Source organism: Ochotona curzoniae, unplaced genomic scaffold (assembly GCF_017591425.1).
Source record: "Ochotona curzoniae isolate NIBS_2020 unplaced genomic scaffold, NIBS_Ocur_1.0 contig_2699, whole genome shotgun sequence".
Taxonomy (NCBI): Eukaryota; Metazoa; Chordata; class Mammalia; order Lagomorpha; family Ochotonidae; genus Ochotona; species Ochotona curzoniae.
Window position 1 is genome coordinate 4983814 of NW_024465561.1, and position 19840 is coordinate 5003653.

General features: G+C 55.8%; 1 protein-coding gene across 1 annotated transcript; it reads right to left on the bottom strand.

Moving 5' to 3' along the window:
* Positions 1-71: 71 nt before the first annotated feature.
* Positions 72-7382, bottom strand: CAPNS1 (calpain small subunit 1). The gene is made up of 11 exons (XM_040976386.1): positions 7277-7382; positions 6518-6719; positions 5799-5832; positions 5424-5513; positions 5199-5256; positions 5038-5102; positions 3760-3828; positions 3593-3671; positions 3374-3490; positions 728-786; positions 72-596 (listed from the first exon to the last, which is right to left on the bottom strand). Exons 2-11 carry the CDS (start codon positions 6700-6702, stop codon positions 570-572), a joined length of 783 nt encoding a protein of 260 aa, XP_040832320.1. The 5' UTR covers positions 6703-6719; positions 7277-7382; the 3' UTR covers positions 72-569.
* Positions 7383-19840: the final 12458 nt, after the last annotated feature.

Genomic DNA, 19840 nt, shown 5'->3' on the forward strand with positions numbered 1-19840 from the left:
GGGGACCAAGGGAAGCCAGCCTGGCCCGGACCACCTTTTCCCTAAGCCTGAGTCACACAAGAGACCCCTTCGACAATAGCAACAGGGGTTACATTTATTTCCTGCTAGGCCTGGCAGGCTGGGGGAGCAGACAGATGAAGGCACCGGGGTGTGCAGGCCCGCAGTGGCTGCCTGGGGGAGTGACTGAATCTGTCAGAGTATGTCAGGCCTTGAGTGATCCTTCCAGGGCTGAGAGAGAGCCCATGGGTGTGGAAGTCACACAAGTGTTGGGTTTGGCACAGGTATAGGACAGAGGTTACGGAGAAGGTATAAGACGGGTGTGGCGGGAGTGGGTGACCCTTGGGCAGCATGTGCTAAAATGTCCTGGAGCCGGGGGTAATAGAGGGTGTGGCACGTTGGGGCATGTTGCCTGTTGCCTGAGAAGCTGGATGCTGAGGGCTGGGAGAACAAAAGGCCTGCGGGTTGATAGGGCCCCCTGCAGACGTGACTGTAGCCAGGGTCAGCTGTTGGAGAGACCAGGGGTCCAAGGTGACAGCGAGGCGGTAAGGGGACAGGAGTGCGGCTTCTGTTCAGGAGTACATGGTCAGCTGCAGCCACTGGGGAGAAGGCAGAGTATGAGGAGCAGGGAACCCAGACACCAGAGCCCTTCTTGGCCCTTGGCCAGGAGCTGGGTGGAAGTTGGGGTCCCCCTGAGGCACCCATGCCCCAGCAGGAACGGCTCGCTCACCTCCTGGATGTTCACCTGGATTTGTCCAGTGCCGTCTTTGTCAAGAGATTTGAAGGCGCCTGCAGGGGAGGGGAGGAGGGGGAGAGGCTGCTTCTTGGATACCAATTGCCCCAATACGTGGGAAGCTGGTGATAGCCATGGCTGGCATGGCCTTAAGTTTCTACTTTGTGCCAAGGGCTCTCCACATAAACCTGCATGGCCTAGCTGTGTGCCAGTGTCTTTCTTATAAATGGGGCTGGCAGGGAGTGATGGCAAGTGGTGTCCCCAGGTCACAGAGCGAGAAAGGGAGCAGGTGGGATTGAAACCAGGCTGTTACTCGGCTCAGTGGTAGTCTCTGCCTGCTGGCCTGCATGTCTTCTGTCCCAGCACGCCCCTCTGGCCTGTGCCCTGTCGTCTCAGGGCCTAACCCAAGCAGGCTGCTGCCTAGAGGAAGCTCGGAGGACTCCATTTCCTGCCCCTGGAGTCTGGGTGATCCCCAACTTGCCCTGAAACTTGACTCCATGTTCCCAGCCACAGCCAGCCTCCCTAGGTGCTGCTGGCACTGCCCCTGCCTCCTCAGATACACACACACTCGCCCAGCTCTGGGCACTGCCCTGGCTGTGGCACTAAGGGCTGCTTCTAAGACCTTCTCACTGGCTACTCTTAGCATCACCTGCTCTGCTGTCCACCCCACCTTCCCCATGTGGCCTGACGTCTCACATGGCTGCCTCCTTTCCTGACACACACGTTGCACTGACTCCATTGTCCTCGCAGAGGATCTTTCTACAGTCAACCTTAGTCAACCTTTTTCTTTCTTTAATCCTTTTTTTCCCTAAGATTTATTTATTTGACAGAAGGGGAAAAGAGAAATCATTCACTCTCCCAATGGCCACAACGGCTGGGGCTGGTCCAGGCTAAAACCCGGAGCCTGAAGCTCCGCTTGGATCTCTCCACAGGTGGCAGAGGCCCACGTATTAGCTGCCTCCCAGGTGCATTAGCAGGGCAGCTGGGACTCCAACTGGCATTCCACTGTGGGATGCTGGCATTGCAGGTATCAGTTCAGCTTGCTGCACCACCATACCAGCCCTTCTGGAGCCAAACTAGATCTGATTCCTCCCCTGCCTAGTATCCATGGCTCTCCAGTTCCCCAGTCCAGTCTGAGTACCTGTGAACTCGGAGCTCACAACTCTGTCCAGTGCCCACCTCCTGGCACTCCCAGGCCTGCATGGCACCTGTCTCCTGGTGCTCACAGCCCTGCATGGCACCTGCCTCATGACACTCCCAGCCCTGCATGGCGCCTGCCTCCCAGTGCACACAGCCCTGCATGGCGCCTGCCTCCCAGCGCACACAGCCCTGCGTGGCACCTGCCTCCTGGCACTCACAGCCCTGCGTGGAACCTGTCCCCTGGCACTCCCAGCCCTGCATGGCGCCTGCCTCCCAGCGCACACAGCCCTGCGTAGCACCTGCCTCCTGGCACTCACAGCCCTGCATGGAACCTACCTCCTGGCACTCCCAGCCCTGCGTGGCACCTACCTCCCAGCGCACACAGCCCTGCGTGGAACCTGCCTCCTGGCACTCACAGCCCTGTGTAGCACAGCACCTACCTCCTGGCACTCCCAGCCCTGCATGGCGCCTGCCTCCCAGCGCACACAGCCCTGCGTGGAACCTACCTCCTGGCACTCCCAGACCTGCATGGCACCTACCTCCTGGCACTCCCAGCCCTGCATGGCACCTGCCTCTCACTGCACTCAGCCCAGTCCCAGAGACCCAAGTTCAAATTCCTTCCCAAGTTCCTGGCTGGATGACTGTGAGTATAACATTTTGTCTTCTTAAATCCTGAGTTCCACCTCCATAAAGTACGGACAGAAACTCCTACCTCTCAGGAATGCCTTGAGAGTCCAGCACATTGGCATGGTAGCTAAGAAACCGCTGGGGATGCCTGCAGGTCATATAGGCTCACCTGAGTTCCAGTTGTGGCTCTACTTCCTACTGTGACACTGGGAGACAGTGGTGATGGCTCAACTAACAGGATCCCAGAAGCCCTCACGGGAGCCTCAGTTCAACTTCCCAGCTCCCTGCTTAGGCCTGGCCCAGCTGTAACTGCTGTGGGCATTTGGGGACTGAACCAGCAGTTCAGCAGCAGTTAACCAGTTCAGCAGTGAGATCTTTGTCTCATTCTCCCCTCTCCCCTTTATCTATCAAATAAAATTAATACTTAAGAAAAAAACCCAGCACATTAACAGGTACGAATGCCCTCATGGCTTAGTCCCTACCAGCCCATCCCCAGCTTAGGCTTCCTCGCCCCTACTCTCCTCGCACTCTGAGCAGAGTCCAACAGAAAACACGAGAAGCACTGCCTTCTCTTCGTAGGCCTCTGCCTCCTTGGCCCCAACACTCGTCCCTTCCCTCTCACTGAGCTTATTCTGCCTCGGGTCTCAATCTGCATGTACTCTCCTCCAGGAAGTGCCCCTGGATCCATCAAATGCTCTCTGGGCTCCCCTAGACACAGCCTCAACACCCTCTGCCTCTACCTCATGTGTCCCCATTGCTATGTCCAGGTTTCCCCTAGCCCAGACAGAGCCAGCTGGCACTGTCACCCAGGGCGACGGATATCTGTCATGTTTAGAGATTTTTCCCACCAGGGAAGAAAGTCAGAGAGTCACTCACGGAACATGGCGTCCAGCCTGACCAAGCAGCTGATGAAGTTGTCAAAATCCATGTTGCCGCTCTTGTCGGAATAGCGCCGGATGATCATGTTGTAGAGATGTGTGTTCAGGCGGAACCCTGGGAATGGGTCAGCATTCAGGGGTGCACTTAAGGGAGAAGCACACACCTCCACTCGTTCCCATGTCCCCCCGTTCTCCCCGAGGTCCCTGCCGGGCACACCTGCTGCCTCAAAGGCACCCGGCAGCTCACTGCTGCAGATGGTTCCTGATCGATCCATGTCAAACTGTTTGTATATGGCCTGTGGGGACACAGAGGTCAGGGTTCAACTGGGGGTCTGGAAGCAAGGGATTGCCAAGGATGTGGGTGGGGGTCTGGCTGCCACACACCTGCCACTTTTTGATGTTGTTCCATAGGTACTTGAACTCCTCGAAGCCCAACTTGCCCGTGGTGTCACTCTGGTGGCAGGTTGTCAAGAACAATGTGACTTTGTACATGATGATGAGGCTGCGAGTGAGGGGAGGGACCCAGGCTGCAACTCCTGCCCCACCCACCTCATGCCACCCAGGCTGTGGCCTTACTATCTGTTTCAGCCATGTGCCTTCGCAATTATGTTTCCAAACAAGAATTCTCCTTAACGCCATCAAATTACGTCGGACTCTAAACTCCAAATGCCTCACCTAAAAAATTAGCCTCACTGCTATGCTAGTTCCTCGTTTATAACATTCTTGATATTGACTCATTGAATGTTAAGACACAGGGAAAAAAAAAAAAGGAGTGTTAAAATTCTAAGGAAGGAAGTCAGCAAAGTTAGCAAGAACCTGCTGGGTTTGTGGTGAAACTGAATGAGACTGGCAGAAAGCACTGGAGCCACGGTCTGGCCTTTAGTAAGTGCTCAAGCACTGTGGGCCATGACCAAGCCTCATCAAGTTACTGAGTGTGGGCCAGACATCTCAGAAACACCCCCTTTCTCTCAGCTCTCAGGAAACAGACCCAAAGCTCAAGTCCTCCCCAAGTGAGATCCTGGCCACAGTTGATGTGCATGCCCACTTGTGATGTGCTGGCCTCAGCCTTCTGCGGGTGGCGAGTTTGGTGTCACTGGGATTGCGGACTCCAGTGCACGGACAGGGAAAGCACACAAAGTGGCTTGGTCACCTAGGTCCAGGCTAGAAGCAGGCCTCTTTCACCCAGAGCGGGATTCGAGTGACCACACACCATGTATGTGTGTATGTGTGTATGTGCTAGCATCAGAGGCCTTCTGCATACATACGTGTTTCCCATGACCCTCCTTCCATGCCCCTTCCTGTGTGGGGGTGCCGTGGAAGGGCACAAGAGTATTACAAACTTCACTCCTCAGTCCAAATGCCCGTTCTGGTGCTGACTCTTCAGTTCTAACCTCCGACAAATGGCTGCTTCTCCACAAGCCTCCATGCCAAACACTGGAGCCTCCCAAATCTGCCTCTCCAGCAGTACGGCTGCTGAGGACCCGCTGGTCAACACAAGCAGAGGGCTAGCTGACGCATCACCAACTGCCATGTGTCTGTAGGTGGGGACGGGGTCTGTTGTACGCAGGCTCACGTCTGAGGCTGTGACAGCTAGGTCTCACATACACCCTCTGAAAACCCTCTGTTCACCCAGGGCCTCCCCCAGGCGGTCCCCAAGGATACATCCATCACGGCCACCATGCTGCGACACGTGTCAATGCCGAAGCCATCGGTCTTGAGATCAGGGTCTGTGGGCAACAGTTGGAAGATAAGAGGACAAAGGTCATGGTCACTGCAGCCCCAGGCCTCTAGGCCCGCCCCTCACGTGGACCCCAGGTACTCACGTCGGGTCACAACCTTGTTGAGAATGTTCATGAGTTCTGTGGCGCTCACCTCCATGTCCTGTGGGTAAAGCAAAGATAGGTCAAGGGCGGCAAAGAGGGATCTGGGCGGGTAGGGAAGGAGAACGGGACCTCAGGGCCTGGCTTGACCAGACACGCGTGCAAGGGCTGTCTGGAAGGGCGTGGAAGGCTCCGCGCAGGCCAGGGTCGTGGAGTGGGTTGACTCACATCTCCGGCCAGCTGGGCAAACAGTTTCCGGAACTGCCGGACCTCTTCACTCTCGTTGGCCTCAATGTTGGAATAATGGCTCCGTGGGGGCTGCAGGGGGAGGGAACTCTCAGCGCAGGTTAGGGGAGAGGGACCCTGTCCCACCCCCCAACACCTTTGGTAACAAAGTCCGAGAGGCCGGGGCAGCGTGTGATTAAAGGAGGCTGAGCAAGGAGCAGAGCAGTGTGGGTGAGATCCGGGGTAAACTTAAGAATAAGGCAGGGAAGGCCCTTAATGGCCGAAGAATGGTCACAAACACGGTCGAGAGGTCAGGCAGGGACGGGACCAGGAAGGTCTCGGCGCCAGAGGGGGATCTGGCTGCAGAGAGCAGCTTACCGGGGGCTCCGGGTTGTACTGCGCAGCTGCCTCACTGCGAAAAGACAAGGGGGAGTTAGCACCAGGGGGCGTGGCCACCAACGGGCAGCGCGCGGAGCTGGAACTGCCCGCTCGGGACAGCCCTCCCTGGGACACCCCTCCCTGGCCCCGTCATACAGTCTGCACCGGCTTCCCAAGGCTTCATCCCCCGTGAGTCCCACCTGCTGGGGGCTCTACGCCATCACCCCTTGGCGGAGGGGCTGGCTCCCCAGCATCCCGGCCTGAGGTCCACTAGCACTCGCCCACTTTAAGGGGATGGAGTGATGACTGCTGACCAATTAGATCCTAAAACCTGCTCTACCCCTGCGAGGGTATTTTTCTCCATTCATACAGCTAATTCCTGCCTAGATATGGGTCCTTCTGGGCCTTTTCCGCTATCCCATGAAACATTAGCGTTTCCGGGACCCACCTAGCTCAAACTGCAGACTCCTTAACTCTACCCGCTAACGTTCCTCTCCAGCTTGGCAGGGCCGACAGCATCCCCATTCCCATAAATCCCACCTCCCAAAATGGACTCGGGGACCATCCTCCCGAGGCCCGCAGAGCAAACCCACAGCAATCCCAGGCCCCATGAAGTGACATCCCTCTAGCAGGAGGAAAGCCCCGCCCACGCGCCCCGGCCCCGCCCACGCGCCCCCGGCCCCTCCCAAGGCCCCTCCCACCCACAGGCCCCGCCTCACCTGATGGCGCTGATGACCCCGCCCAGGATGCGCATGGCTGTTCCACCGCCGGCCGCGCCGCCTCCGCCGCCGCCGCCCCCGGCCCCGCTGATCAGACCTCCGAGCACATTCCCTAGGCCCCCGCCCAGGCCCCCGCCTCCCCCGCCGCCGCCACCGCCCTTCAGGAACGAGTTAACCAGGAACATGGCTGCGCCTCAGGCTCCTGAAGGGGAAAAGGGGGTCAGCTGTCCAGCCCGAGCCTTGCCGCTCCCCCCGCCCTCACCGCCCGGTCCTGCAAAAACGTGCATTTCCGGGTGTTGGAAGACGGCGCGGCCCCGTGGGTGGGGGCGGCTCCTGACACGGTGCGATGGTGGGACCCTGCAGTCAGAGCAGGGGTGCGGGCTAGTGGGGCTCTGTAGGTGGGGAGACCCCCAGAGTGGCATGAGCAATGCCTGGCGTGTGTGGGAGCTCCGCTCGTGGAGTTAGGGGTCCAGCGCCGGGGAGAGGTGGTCCCGGCCTGACGGCTTTGGGCGGGGTTAGGAAATCTGAAATGTGGGTTTGGGCAGCTAGAGGAGGCCCGTGGTAACAGGGGGTCTCCACTGGAATCCGGGGCGCCCCTCTGGCCTCCCCAGGCAACAATCTACCGGGTCCTGCCTCGGCGTCTCTGGGCGGAGAGGGTGTCCCGGGGACGGGCCCGCCGAGTGGGGCAGGTCCTGCGGGAGGACGCCCGCGAGGCCGCCGGGGTCGCGGGGTGCCGGGCAGTCGGGGCAGGGCGCTCACCGCCTCGTCGCTCGCGCGTCCGGCGCTGCTCCGGGTCCGGCAGGGCGCTCGCGGCCTCCTCGCTCGCGCGTCCGGCGCTGGCCGCGGTCTGCGCCTCCCGGGCCTCCGGCGGCGTCCGGCTGCCGAGGGCGGGGCCGCGACTCAGGCGGACACTTTGGGGTTAAACGCCCCGGGCGGCGGGGCCACCGTCCGTCCGCGCGGTCCTAGAGCCGGCCACCGAGCGGGACCCCGGGCTCCGCCCCGCGCGCTTCCGCCGCCGCTGGCGCTCCTCGGTCGTCGCCTCAGGGAGCGGCCTCTGTGGGCGTCGTCGCCACACACGCTCCCGAGGGGCGCCCGGTGATGGGGGGCGCCCAGGGATGAGGGGCGCCCGGTGATGGGGGGCGCCCAGTGATGAGGGGCACCCAGGGATGAGGGGCGCCCAGTGATGGGGGACACCCAGGGATGAGGGGCACCCGGTGATGGGCGGCGCCCAGGGATGAGGGGCGCCCAGTGATGAGGGGCACCCAGGGATGAGGGGCGCCCAGTGATGAGGGGCACCCAGGGATGAGGGGCGCCCAGTGATGAGGGGCACCCGGTGATGGAGGGCGCCCAGGGATGAGGGGTGCCCAGTGATGGGGGGCACCCAGCGATGGGGGACACCCGGTGATGGGTGGCGCCCAGGCTGTGGCGAGGACTGAGGCTTCCGTCCCCCGTCCCACTCCGCTCAGCAGCCCCAGTGTCACTAGAAGCATGGGGCCCCAGGGTGCCTAAAGAGGGCCCTGGCACGGAAGAGTTCTCTGGCCAAGGCCTGGCTCCTCAGACCGGATGTTCCGAGCTCCCTGAGGCGGGGAGGGAGACAGAATGGAGCAGGGGCATGGCGGCCTCTGGTCAGGCTTCCACCCTGGGCATGCCCCCTTGCCCTTCTGGGGCCTGCCTATCTGACCTTCAGCCCCTCTCGGGGATTCTGGCCCATCTCCCGAGCATCTCCCGTCTTCTCCTGACATTGCGAGCAAGATGCTCCCCCCATCTTAGGCACCTGTCAGGACTAAAGGGAGTGGCAGCTGTCAGTCTTTGCCACTTGAGCTCACTCGAAACCTTCCTAATGCCAGAGAATCCAAGCGCTTCCTACGTCACAGCCTTCTGGGGCAGATGCTGTTTTTTATCTCCATTTTGACAGTTAAGTAAACGGAGTGTTTAGGCCGGGCGGGCGGCAGGGTTCTGTAACCACTATGATGCAATAAGGTCAATAGTGTAATTAATAAGATCATCATGAGACCACACCCTGCAAGTCTGCAGCAGCAAGCCAGGCTTTCCGCAGGGCTCGCTGGGGCCAGGCCAAGGCAGCTGGCTGCCTCACGGGCTTGTCTATGAGGCAGGGGCCCAGGAAAGGGGAAAGGCAGGCTGTGGCTGCCAGGGTCACAGAGGGTAGCAGGCCCAGGTCTGCACCTGGGCTTGGCTGGTGACACATCTCTGGGAGATGACTCATCTGAAATCCCTCCCTGGCACTCTGAGCCACTTCAGTTCTCTGTCCTCCCCGCCAAGACTCTTGCTTAGGCTGTGCCCTCAGCCAGGAACACTCCTACCTTTGTTGCTGATTTCCCTCGTGACTCTCTGGCTTGGGCTGTCAGCTCAGGAGCCTCCTCTTTCAGGAAGCCTTTCCTGCCTTCACCCCCACCTGAAACCTGAAAGATAAGGCTTCCTTTTATATGCTATCCAAATAACTTGCGCTCTGTCTCATAGCGTTTGCTGCCCGTGACAGCTGGCTCTGCCTCATTCACCTCTTAGCCCTGTGCTGCCAAGGCTTCGGTTTCTCTTGGTTTTCTGTCCCACACCTGCCAGGGATCCCAGCCCTACCCAGGGCTTAAATACCATTTTGCTTTTAACGTTTTTCCTTTTAAAAAAATTATTTAAAAAGCAGATTTACAGAGAGAAGGGGACCCAGCATGATCTATCCACTCTCCCCAAATGGCCCAGTGGCCAGAATTGAGCTGATCCAGAGCCAGGCGCTCCTGCGTCTCCCACACCGGGGTAGGGTCTCAAGGCTTTGGGCCATCCTCCACTGTTCTAGGGAAGTGGAGAAGGTGGGACTTGAACCAGAACCCATATGGTATGCCGGCAGAGCCTTAACCTACTATGCCATGGTGCCAGTCCCTTCAATGCCATCTATCAAACATCCAAAGTCCTAACCTTAGAGGCATGCCACCTTACTCCCTCGCCACCTTGCAGAGACCCAGATGCATAGCACCTTTGTCTCACACACATGGTTCCATCATTTTTTTTTTTTAGATTTTATTTTTCTATTGGAAAGGCAGATACAGAAAGAGAAGGAGAGACAGAGAGAAAGATCCTCCATCTACTGGTTCAGTCCCCAAGTGGCCACAGCAGCCGGATTCAATCCAATGTGAAGCCAGGAGGAGCCAAGAACTTCCTTTGTGTCTCCCACATGGACACAGTGTCCCAAGGCTTTGGCCCACCCTCCACTGCCCTCCCAGGCCACAAGCAAGGAGCCGGATGGGGAAGTGGAGCAAGCAGGACAAACTGGCGCTCATATGGGATCCTGGCAGATGCAAGGTGAGGATTCAGCCATTAGGCTACCGAGCTGGGTCCCAAGGTTCTATCATTTTTAAAAGATTTATTCATTTTTTATTGCAAAGTCAGATATACAAAGAGGAGAGACAGAGAGGAAGATCTTCTGTCCTATGATTCACTCACCAAGTGACCACAATGGCTGGTGCTGTGCCGATCCGAAGCCAGGAGCCAGAAACTTCCTCCAGGTCTCCCACACGGGTGCAAGGTCCCAAGGCTTTGGGCCGTCCTCAACTGCTTTCCCAGGCCACAAGCAGGGAGCTGGATGGGAAGTGGAGCTGCCGGAACTAGAACCAGTGCCCATATGGGATCCTGGTGCGTTCGAGGCGAGGACTTTAGCCACTAGACCACGCCGCCGGGCCCCAAGGTCCCATCTTGACCCCCCACCTCCATGCCATCTCCAGCTAGTCCCTGCAGACCCCATCTCCAGAAGCCAATGTCTCTTCCCACCTGCTGTCCCCCACTGCCCTCACCCTCGTCCTGCCTCAGTCCCTTCCATGACGGGGATATGGAAGAGTGCGTGGATACCAAGCTCCCCGAGCCCCCACACCACACTAAAACTCTTCATTGAATTTTCCATGAACTTGAATTGCACACACGCAGCAGCAGAAAGTGGGCTCCCAGAGGCGGCAGGATTTCCATCCAGCAGGTGCACTGCTGTGTTTGCAGTCCCTCTCACCAGGCCTGCCACATCCTAGCTGCTCAGTAAACCCTTGTTGACTATAGAAAGGAAATCTTTTTTCCACCTGTCATTGGAGTTTCAGCGCCACCAATGAAAGGGTACAGCGGTAATGGCCATAATGCCCTCCTCTGTTTCCCGTTCAGCCATGGTGACACCAAATGTTCTGGCTGTTACGTGGGTGTGGAGGCGTTGAATGTGGCCTGAGAAGCTCAGGGAACAGCATCCCACGCCATGTTGTCCATGTCTGGACACCAGAGGGCACTGTACAAGCACAGAGGTGTAGCAAGAAGGAAGTGGGCCGGGCGGCTGTGCCATGGCACGGAGAACATCTGCCCTGGACAGTTATCCAGAGCCACCGCCCACTTTGTCTGAGCAAGAAATGACTTTCAGGGCCTTGCCATGTGGCACAGTGGGTTAGGCCACTGCTTGCAGTGCCTGTCTCCCTGCAATTCAGCAGTTCCAGTCCTGGTGACTCCATTTCCGATCCAGTTTCCTGCTAAGTGCACCTGGAAGGCAGCAGAGGATGAGCCAAGTGCTTGAATCCTGCTACCCGTGTGGGAGTTCCAGGCGCCTGGATTTGGCCTGTCCTAGTCCCTTGCTATGTGCTGCATGTAAGCAGTGAATCAGCAAATGGAATATCTACCTCCACCACTGGACGGAAGATGGCTCTCTCTCCTGTCTGTAAATCTGCCTTTCCAATAAAAATAAATAAATAAATCTTACAAAAATCAAAAGTTGGGAACTTTGTAGTTCATTAACCATTACAATTTCCTGCCTCAATGACGTGTGTATTCCAGGAGCACCAACTAACAGACGCCTGGCCGTCATCACTCCCCTGGCTAGTGCACTGGGGGCCCCACACAGCCTGGCTGGTGTGACTGCTTTACTGGCACAGCTTGCCAAGGCCTGTAGCATCCCTCTGCGAAAGGAGGTAGAAACTCAGGGAGGTGGAGTCCAGAGTCGGAGCCCACGCAGCAGGAGGCAAATCCAGATTAGAGGCCTGCATGGTTAATGCCGGATGGTTATGTGATGACTAATCCAGATGCCTGTCCCTTCCCTGCTGCTCAGGTCAGGGAGGAGAGAGAGCGCTCCTCCTATCGTTGATTCACCTCCCAGATGGCCACAATGGCCCGGGCTGGGCCAGGCCAAAGCCAGGAGACTAGAACTACACCTGGGTTTCAGACTAGGCAGGCAGAAGCCCAATGGACGTAAGCCACAGGTTCCAGGCACGCTAGCAGGACACTGGATTGGAAGGAAGCTTGGAGCAACTGGTAATCAAATTAGGATTTCTTTTTTCTTTTTTTGGAAAACTTTATTGGAAATGCAGATTTACAGAGAGAAGGGGTGAAACAGAGTAAAAGATCTTCCATCTGAGTCTGGCATGCTAGCCTGGTGGCTAAAGTCCTCCTCTTGAACATGCCAGGATCCCATATGGCTGCTGGTTCTCATCCCGGCTGCTCCACTTCCCATCCAGCTCCCTGCTTGTGGCCTGGAAAAGCAGTCGAGGATGGCCCAAAGCCTTGGGACCCTGCACCCGCGTGGGAGACCTGGAGGAAGTTTCTGGCTCCTGGCTTCGGATTGGCACAGCATTGGCCGTTGCATTCACTTGGGGAGTGAATCATCAGACGGAAGATCTTCCTCTCTGTCTCTCCTCTCTGTATATCTGACTTTGCATAAAATAAATAAATATATATATACATATATATATATATGAGCTTCTTCCAGGTTTTCCATGCAGGTACAGGGTCTGAGGCTTTAGGTCATTCTTTACTGCTTCCCTAGACCATAAGCAGGGAGCTGGATGGGAAGTGGAGCACCCTGGACATGAACTGGCATCCATATGGGGTCCCAGTGCTTGCAAGGTGAGGATTTAACCACTGAGCCATCACGCCAGCCCTGTAAACTATCATTACAATATAGGTTTTCAATATCACAAACAGTAGTTTAACTTACTGACATTTAACATGGCTTGCCTTCCTGTACACTTCTATTGAAGTTTAGTAAAATACATAGGACAAGTTCAATTAATTCAACATGAATTTAGAAAATGCAACAAGTGCTGGGAGTGGCCCTCTCCCCTTCTCTCTACATTCCCCCAAAAAGAAGATCCTCCATCTGAAAAATTCACTCCCCCAAGTGGCTGGAGCTGTGCCAATCCAAAGCTAGGAGACCGGAGCCTCTTCCGGGTCTCCCATGCGGGTGCAGGGTCCCAAGGCTCTGGGCCGTCCTTGGCTGTCTTCCCAGGCCACAAACAGGGAGCCAGATGGGAAGCAGGGCCTCTAGGACACGGTCCGGCAGCCATAAGGGATCCTGGCACATGCAATGCGAGGACTTTAACCGCTAGGCTATGGAGTCAGGCCCTCACGTATTCTTGGACTAGCCTGTACTTGCCAATGTGTGTCCTGCTTTTATTTCCGCCTGGAATTCGAATGATTCAGCAGTGAGTAGTTAGACACCCTCATCTGTGACCTGATGTGACACATCTGAGTGACACATCCACTCTCTGCCCTGGAAAGTCATCAAAAGACAACCCCCATCTTTAGTAGAAAGTGATTAGATGGGAAGGCCAGGGGTTCCTTTCTGGGCTCAGCAGGTGCAACGGACTGAGCCTCCACCCATGCCCCTTTTCCTCTTGCTGCGGGGAGGGTGGCCATCTTGGGTCTCACAGCCCACGGTGCCCTGTCCACGCTCTGCACAGGCAGGTGGAAGCAGGGTGTGTATTTGATGCCAAGAAACCTTGCTCTTAGCTCTGGCTTGCTCATGCTCAGGCTGCTTAACAACAAAGAAACAGATCCTATTTCTGGAATCTGCTGATGTCTTGAATTGTGTTGTGCTATTTTATAGTAAATTCTATGGAGCCTACGGAGCCCCTTTTATACATCCTGAGTGATTTTCCTTAAGAATATTTTTAGGGTGCTCATAACTTCTGTCATTTGAAAGCTACATTTCATGCCTGGGGAGATAGGAGCCACGTGCACATGTCTTGGCTGCCCTGGGGAGTGTGGAGCACTGTGAGGAAGGCAGCAGAGGTGACTTCTGAGGATGGGTCAGAAGAGGCCACGCAGGTTTTGCCTGCACCTTTTGCAGAGCGCTCCCTGGAGAAGCTGGGTAAGAAGTCCAGCCACTCTGAGACTGGCCTGCTCCGGTTACAGCCCTAGCGCCTGGCAGGCAGGCAGCCAGCCCCACCACCAGCCAAACACATGAGTCACTTGGGTACCCAGCCCAGTGGGGCCTACACTCAAGGGGGACGGCTCTTAAAGGGAAAAAGGACTGTAGAATTTGTGGATGTATTGTAAAACCATCACAGCCGGGGCTGGGATGTTGAGCAGCTGCTAATAACGCAGGCATCCCATGTCGGAGCGCTGGTGTGGGTCAAGGCTGCTGCATTTCGGATCCAGCTCCCTGCTAACACCCCTAAGGCAGCAGAGGAGGATGGCCCAAGTGCCTGGGTCCCTGCCTCCCATGTGGGACACCTGGGCGGAGTTCCTGGCCTCTGCCTTCTGCTGCCCCATGCATTGTGGGTATTTGGGGAGTGAGTGGGGTTGGAAGATCTCTCTCTGTCCTTCTTTCTTTATATATCTGTCACCCTGACTTTCAAAATAAATATTTAAATAAGTAAATAAATCAATCCACCACAACTGAGGTTATAAATGCAGCCCCCCCATCTCTAACCCTACAATGGCCAAGTAATGTAGGCTAGCAGGTGTGGGGACCCATGGCCCACGCTGTTCTGGGTCCATCTGTTCCTCACCCGCCTCTTTCTGTTGGCAACTGGAGCTGCAGTTCCTAGGGTTCCCCTTTCATCTGGGTTCAGTGGGGGTTCAGCCAGTGGGGAGCACAGGCAAGGGACTGGGGGTGGAGGGACAGGTACAAGAGGCCTGGGTAATTTTCCTCCTTCCTGGGTAATTTTCCCCTTTCTCCCTGTAGTTGTGCCTCATCCACAGCTCCAGCCCTGCCAAGCAGACAATTCCTCTGTGTTTCCAGTTTCTAGAGAATGACTAATCTCTGGGGACTCTGCTGACATCATCCCCCCCTTGGTTTCTGCAGCCCAGTGTCCCCTGTGTCCCTCTCAGGCTAAGTGCCAGTTGCTTCACTGGTTTTTGTTTAACCCCTCGGCTCCTCCAGCCCCTGGAAACCAATTCTGCATGGTAATGTCCCTCCTTTGAAAAAAACCTTTTTAAAGTTTAATTTTTAGTGGAAACGAGAGAAGGAGACACAGCAAGATCTTTCATCCACTGTGTTCACTCTCCAAGTGGCTGCAACAGCCAGAGCTGAGCTGATCCGAAGCCAGGAGCTTCTTCCAGATGTCCCACACAGATGCAGCGTCCCAAAGCTTTGGGGCCATCCTCCACTGCTTTCTCAAACCACAAGCAGGTTGTTCGATGGGATGTGGAACAGCTGGGACACAAACAGATGCCCATATGGGATGTCAGCACTTGTAGGTGGAGGACTGGCCAACTGAGCCAGTGCGCAAACCCTAAAGTCCCTCTGTTTGAAATATGCAGGTGATTCTGTGTCCCTGCTAAACTCCGATAGCACACTGGCTGCAGGCCACTGGCCCCAAGGAGAAAAGCAGGAAGAAATAAAAACAAATGAGGAATGGAATGGGAAATATTTGGACATCTGGAAACACCTAGATGTTCCTGAGGACTTTCAGGGACTCTGTGAAGTTAGAAATATTTTCATAATGCCACTAAGATGTCTGACCTGGCTGCACTCTGGTAAGGGGTGTTGGTCCCAGCATGGGTGTGGACTGGGTCTGGGGTGTGCCAGACTGGGTTAGACTCCAGCACCAACTGATGCATATGAGAACCAAGGTAGGTGTAGGATGAGCTAAGCTAGGTCTCTGCCCGTGCTGAGCCATGTGTGAGCTGTGTCTGGGTGTGGACCAGCTTGGCTGGGCTGTAACTCCCCACAGTAAAGAGCAGAATGGGTAAAGGCCAATCAGGAAAGGCCACTGTTTCTGCTAGGACAGGAGGTGGACTAAGTAGGGCTGGCCCATGGACCCACCGCTGTGTGCGAGCTCTGGCATTGAGAGAGATTCAGATGGAGGCGCTTGAGCAACTCCTCTGTTGGGACACAGTCCCTGCAGGTGAGCGCAAGAACCATGATAGGGAGCAGCCCAGACCAAGCCATTTGGTGCAGCTCAGGGGCGAACCAGGCTGGGCCAGTTCATATCACCCACTGGCAAATCTGAGTACCAGAGTGGAGTGTGGGTTTGATCACAACACAAGCCAGGGCTAAGACTGGGTGCTAGTTGGGCTGGGCTAGGCTGTAGCCCCGACCAGCGTGAGCTGAAATTGGGGGTGGGCCAGGCCACAGCACCCACTGGCAAATGCTGAGGAGAAGTGAGCCATGACTTGGCCACAGCAACCAACCAGCACACGTGAGACCTGGGGAGGGAGGAGGCAAAAACGCTAGGGGATTGTGGAGGGTTCTCCTGCTAGACCACCACTGTCACTGGAGAGTGTGAGTTGGGATGGGGGCAAACCAGGCGAGCCATGGCTGCAACACCCGTTGACCTCATGTGGGCTGGAGCAGGGGAAAGCCAGGCTGGGTTGACTGTTCCTACTGGTACACGCATAAGTCAGAGTAAGTGTGGGTTGGATGGGTTTTGTCACAGCAACAGCTGGCAGATGCACACCCAAGGGGCAAATTCTGTCAAGTTAAATTACAGAACCACCTGGAGAGTGCAAGATCCGGGAGTGGGCACAGTAGAGAAACAGTGGGCACCTCCCTTTTAGGTTGCCACTCCCATTGGTGAGCATGAGAAGCAGGACTGGGACAGGCATGACAGAGAGTGGCAGTCACCACCACGTTTGTGGGCTCGGTAGTGGGGCTAGTTGGATTGAACTAGGCTTCAATGCCTGTTGACATGTACGAGAGCTGAATGGTAATGTGGGGCAGACTGGATCAGTTTGCTGTACATATTGGCAAGCGTGGGAACCAGGGCAGGGGGCAGGTCTGGTGGAGGTTATGGGGAGTTGCCCAACTAGGCTGCAGCTGCCATCAGTTTGAGTGAGGGTTGAGTGTGTGGTGGGCAGAATCAGACTGGGCTGCAACACCCATTGGTTCATGTGAAGACAGGACTGGAGACAGAGCTGACCCAGCAATTGCAACCACCAGCATGTGAATAAGCTGATTGGGGCGACAGACTGTGCTGGATCCTGTATTGGCAAGCACACACAAGAATCAGGTGTGGGATTGCCTCAGATGAAGTTTCTATGGGGATTCCCACAACTGAATCATTGAACTCAGAACCCCAACCATAGAGAGAATTGCAGGTTCCACGGTCTGACAGTGGAGTGCATGTGTCAGAGCTGGGCCACCTCAGAGGCTCAGATGGAGCAGTGGACAGCATATCCAACTGCACATGGAGGATATGGCAGTCCACTGGAGCCTGCAGAGGACACCAGGTATCATAACCGAGTATGGAGAACAGAAAAAAATGGATCAATTACCCCAGGCAATTGTTGGCAGGGAATAACTGGTCAAACAGAGACTTTAAGGTGGACTATGTCAACCAGTCAATTCTGAAAAGATTTCATCAGCTTGGAGTGGAAAGACTGTCAGTAATTCAGAACTGTTGAACTATCGAGACCTCCTGAGCAGGACCTTCAGAGCATGCCCCACATAGGGGACCCTAGGATGGCATCGGGTGGTTGTCCTTCCTCCCAGGGTGCAGAGGATATGGAGAGGCTGGGTGTGGCTTCTCTCCTGTCTTCCCACTTCCCCCAGATACAGGAAGGAAAAAAAAAGAGAATGTGGAAATGGTAGCCCCCACTCTGGCCTTCATACTCACCAGTGAGGATCGCAACCTAGCCAGGGTGTCCCCTTTGCTCCCCAACCAGGCCTGTTCCCAGCCATTAATACTGCACGTGACTGTGGTTGCTCTGACCGAGCTTGGCATAGACCCTCCCATTTGGTCATTGTCTTTGGATGCTGTAGCACACCTGATCCGGCTTGTCCCCAGTCCCAGTGGGCGCTGGAACCTGGCCCTATTCAGTCTGCTCCCATTCCTAGCTCATGCAAATTAGCAGGTGTAACAGCCTAGCCTTGTATGACCTGTATTCTAGCCTGGTTTCTGCTCTTGTTGATGAACTAAGGTTTGCTCAGTCCTGCCCTGCCCACACTGCTCCCTTCCAAAACCAACCCACATATTTGCCAACGGTTAGAGCTACCTTGCCCAGCTTGCCTGACCCCTACCTAGACCACATGCTCACCAGCAGGAGCTATGACCCACTAGGTGAGTTTCCCAAGTTCCCCCACTCAGGCCACTCTCAGACCCCAGATCCCACTCCCAGATATCATGCATGCCGGTGGGTGCTAGGCCCTTGCCCGGCTTAGCCTGCCCCTCCATCTTGGCCTTGTATGAGTTGGTGAATGCTGCGAATTGGTGGGCCCAGCGCCATGGCCTAGCGGCTAAAGTCCTCACCTTGAACACGCCAGGATCCCATATGGGCGTCAGCTCTAATCCCGGCTTCTCCGCTTCCCATCCAGCTCCCTGCTTGTGGCATAGGAAAACAATCAAGGACAGCTGAAAGCCTTGGGACCCTGCAGCCACATATGAGACCTGGAGGAAGTTCCTGGTTTTGGATCAGCGCAGCACTGGCCATTGTGGTCACTTGGGGAGTGAATCACTGGACAGAAGATCTTTCTCTCTATTTCTCCTCCTCTCTGTATATCTGACTTTCCAATTAAAAAAAAAAATGTGGTGACCTGGCCTGCTCCACACCCTGTTTTTGGATGAACATGCAGGTGCTGCAGCCTGGACCTGCCCAGATTATTCTCTGTACCCATGAGTGTTGGCAGGTTTCATGATCACACCTAGCTCAGCCCATCACCACCTCAACTCGTGAGCTAACCAGTGGGACGTGCATTTCCACAAATCCCCCGTAGAATCGACCCCTGGTCCTAGTTCTCTGTGTGCTGGTTAGTGTCGTGGCCCAGCCTAATGTGACCCATCCCCTGTTCCGACATTCAGTCAGGTACTGGGATCTAGATTTTGCATGGACTAGCCTGTGGTGATCAGCAAGGTTCCATGCTACTAAGCCCAACTCCGGATTCCCATGCAGGCTGGTGCATGAGTCTGACCCATACAGATCTATTCTCCCCCCTCCAAACCAGGTCTCAGTCCCCTCGCTTACCTGCAAGTATAGTGGCCCTGTCGTTGAGTGTCCCTCAAGATTCATTCCTCACGGGCCCGGCGCCGTGGCGCAAGTGGTTAAGGTCCTCGCCTTGCACGCCCGGGATCCCATGTGGGTGCCAGTTCTAGTCCCGGCAGCCCCGCTTCCCATCCAGCTCCCTGCCTGTGGCCCGGGAAAGCAGTCGAGGACGGCCCAAAGCTTTGGGAACCTGCACCCGCGTGGGAGACCCAGAAGAGGCTCCTGGCTTCGGATCGGCATAGCATCGGCCGTTGCGGCTCACTTGGGGAGTGAATCATCGGACGGAAGATCTTCCTCTCTGTCTCTCCTCTCTGTATATCTGCCTTTCCAATAAAAAAAATAATAAAAATAAATCTTTAAAAAAAAAAAAGATTCATTCCTCACTAAATTCTTCCAATGAAAGAACCTCAACTGAATTTGAACTGTGGTAATGCAGCAAGGTGGAGAAATCCACCATGGGGAGAGGGTTCGGGGAGGGGTGGGAGGAATCCCAGTGCCCATAACACTGTGTCACATAATGCAATGCAATTAATATAAAAAAAAAAGAGGGAAAAAAAAAAAGATTCATTCCTCACCTACATGTGCTGCGGCATTAGGCATGGATGTCCCGGCAGTAATTCAACACCCCCAAAATTTCAGAGCTTGCCACCATGCGGCCAGCAGCCAAAGCCCTGTGCCATTGATGCTCTGACCTGCCACAAGTCCAGGATGTGCCCACTGCTTAGCAGTGGTGGATGGGGAACTAGGATCCCCAACAGGAAGCCTGGCCCAGCAAAGGTCACTCAGACAACCACGTATCTGAGCAGACTTAACTGGACTCTGCCCACCAACATGGCAGTGTGGGGGCAGCCATGATCCTGAGCATGCCTGGAGTTACCCCGAGATCTACCCACAGCGTGATTGCTGTGGATAGAAGAAATTCTCGAACCTCAGACTTGGCCCACTGCTTGGCAGCGGTGGGTGGGGAGTTAGGATTGCTAGCAGGAAGCCTGGCCTGGAGCTGCTTTAAGGAAGATTTACAGAGAGAAGGACAGACAAAGGCCTTCCATCCATAGATTCACTCCCTAAGTGGCCACAATGGCTGGAGCTGAGCCAATCCAAAGCCAGGAGCCCAGAACTTATCTTGGGTTTCCCATGCAGGTGCCAAGGTCC

Bases quoted from the DNA above. Each gene is read 5' to 3' on its own strand.
- CAPNS1 (XM_040976386.1), bottom strand. From the start codon at position 6,702: ATGTTCCTGGTTAACTCGTTCCTGAAGGGCGGTGGCGGCGGCGGGGGA. The intron at 5,833-6,517 runs GTGAGGCGGGGC...GTCTTTTCGCAG, and splicing joins GGGGTCATCAGCGCCATCAG to TGAGGCAGCTGCGCAGTACA. The intron at 5,514-5,798 runs GTAAGCTGCTCT...CTCCCCCTGCAG, and splicing joins AGTACAACCCGGAGCCCCCG to CCCCCACGGAGCCATTATTC.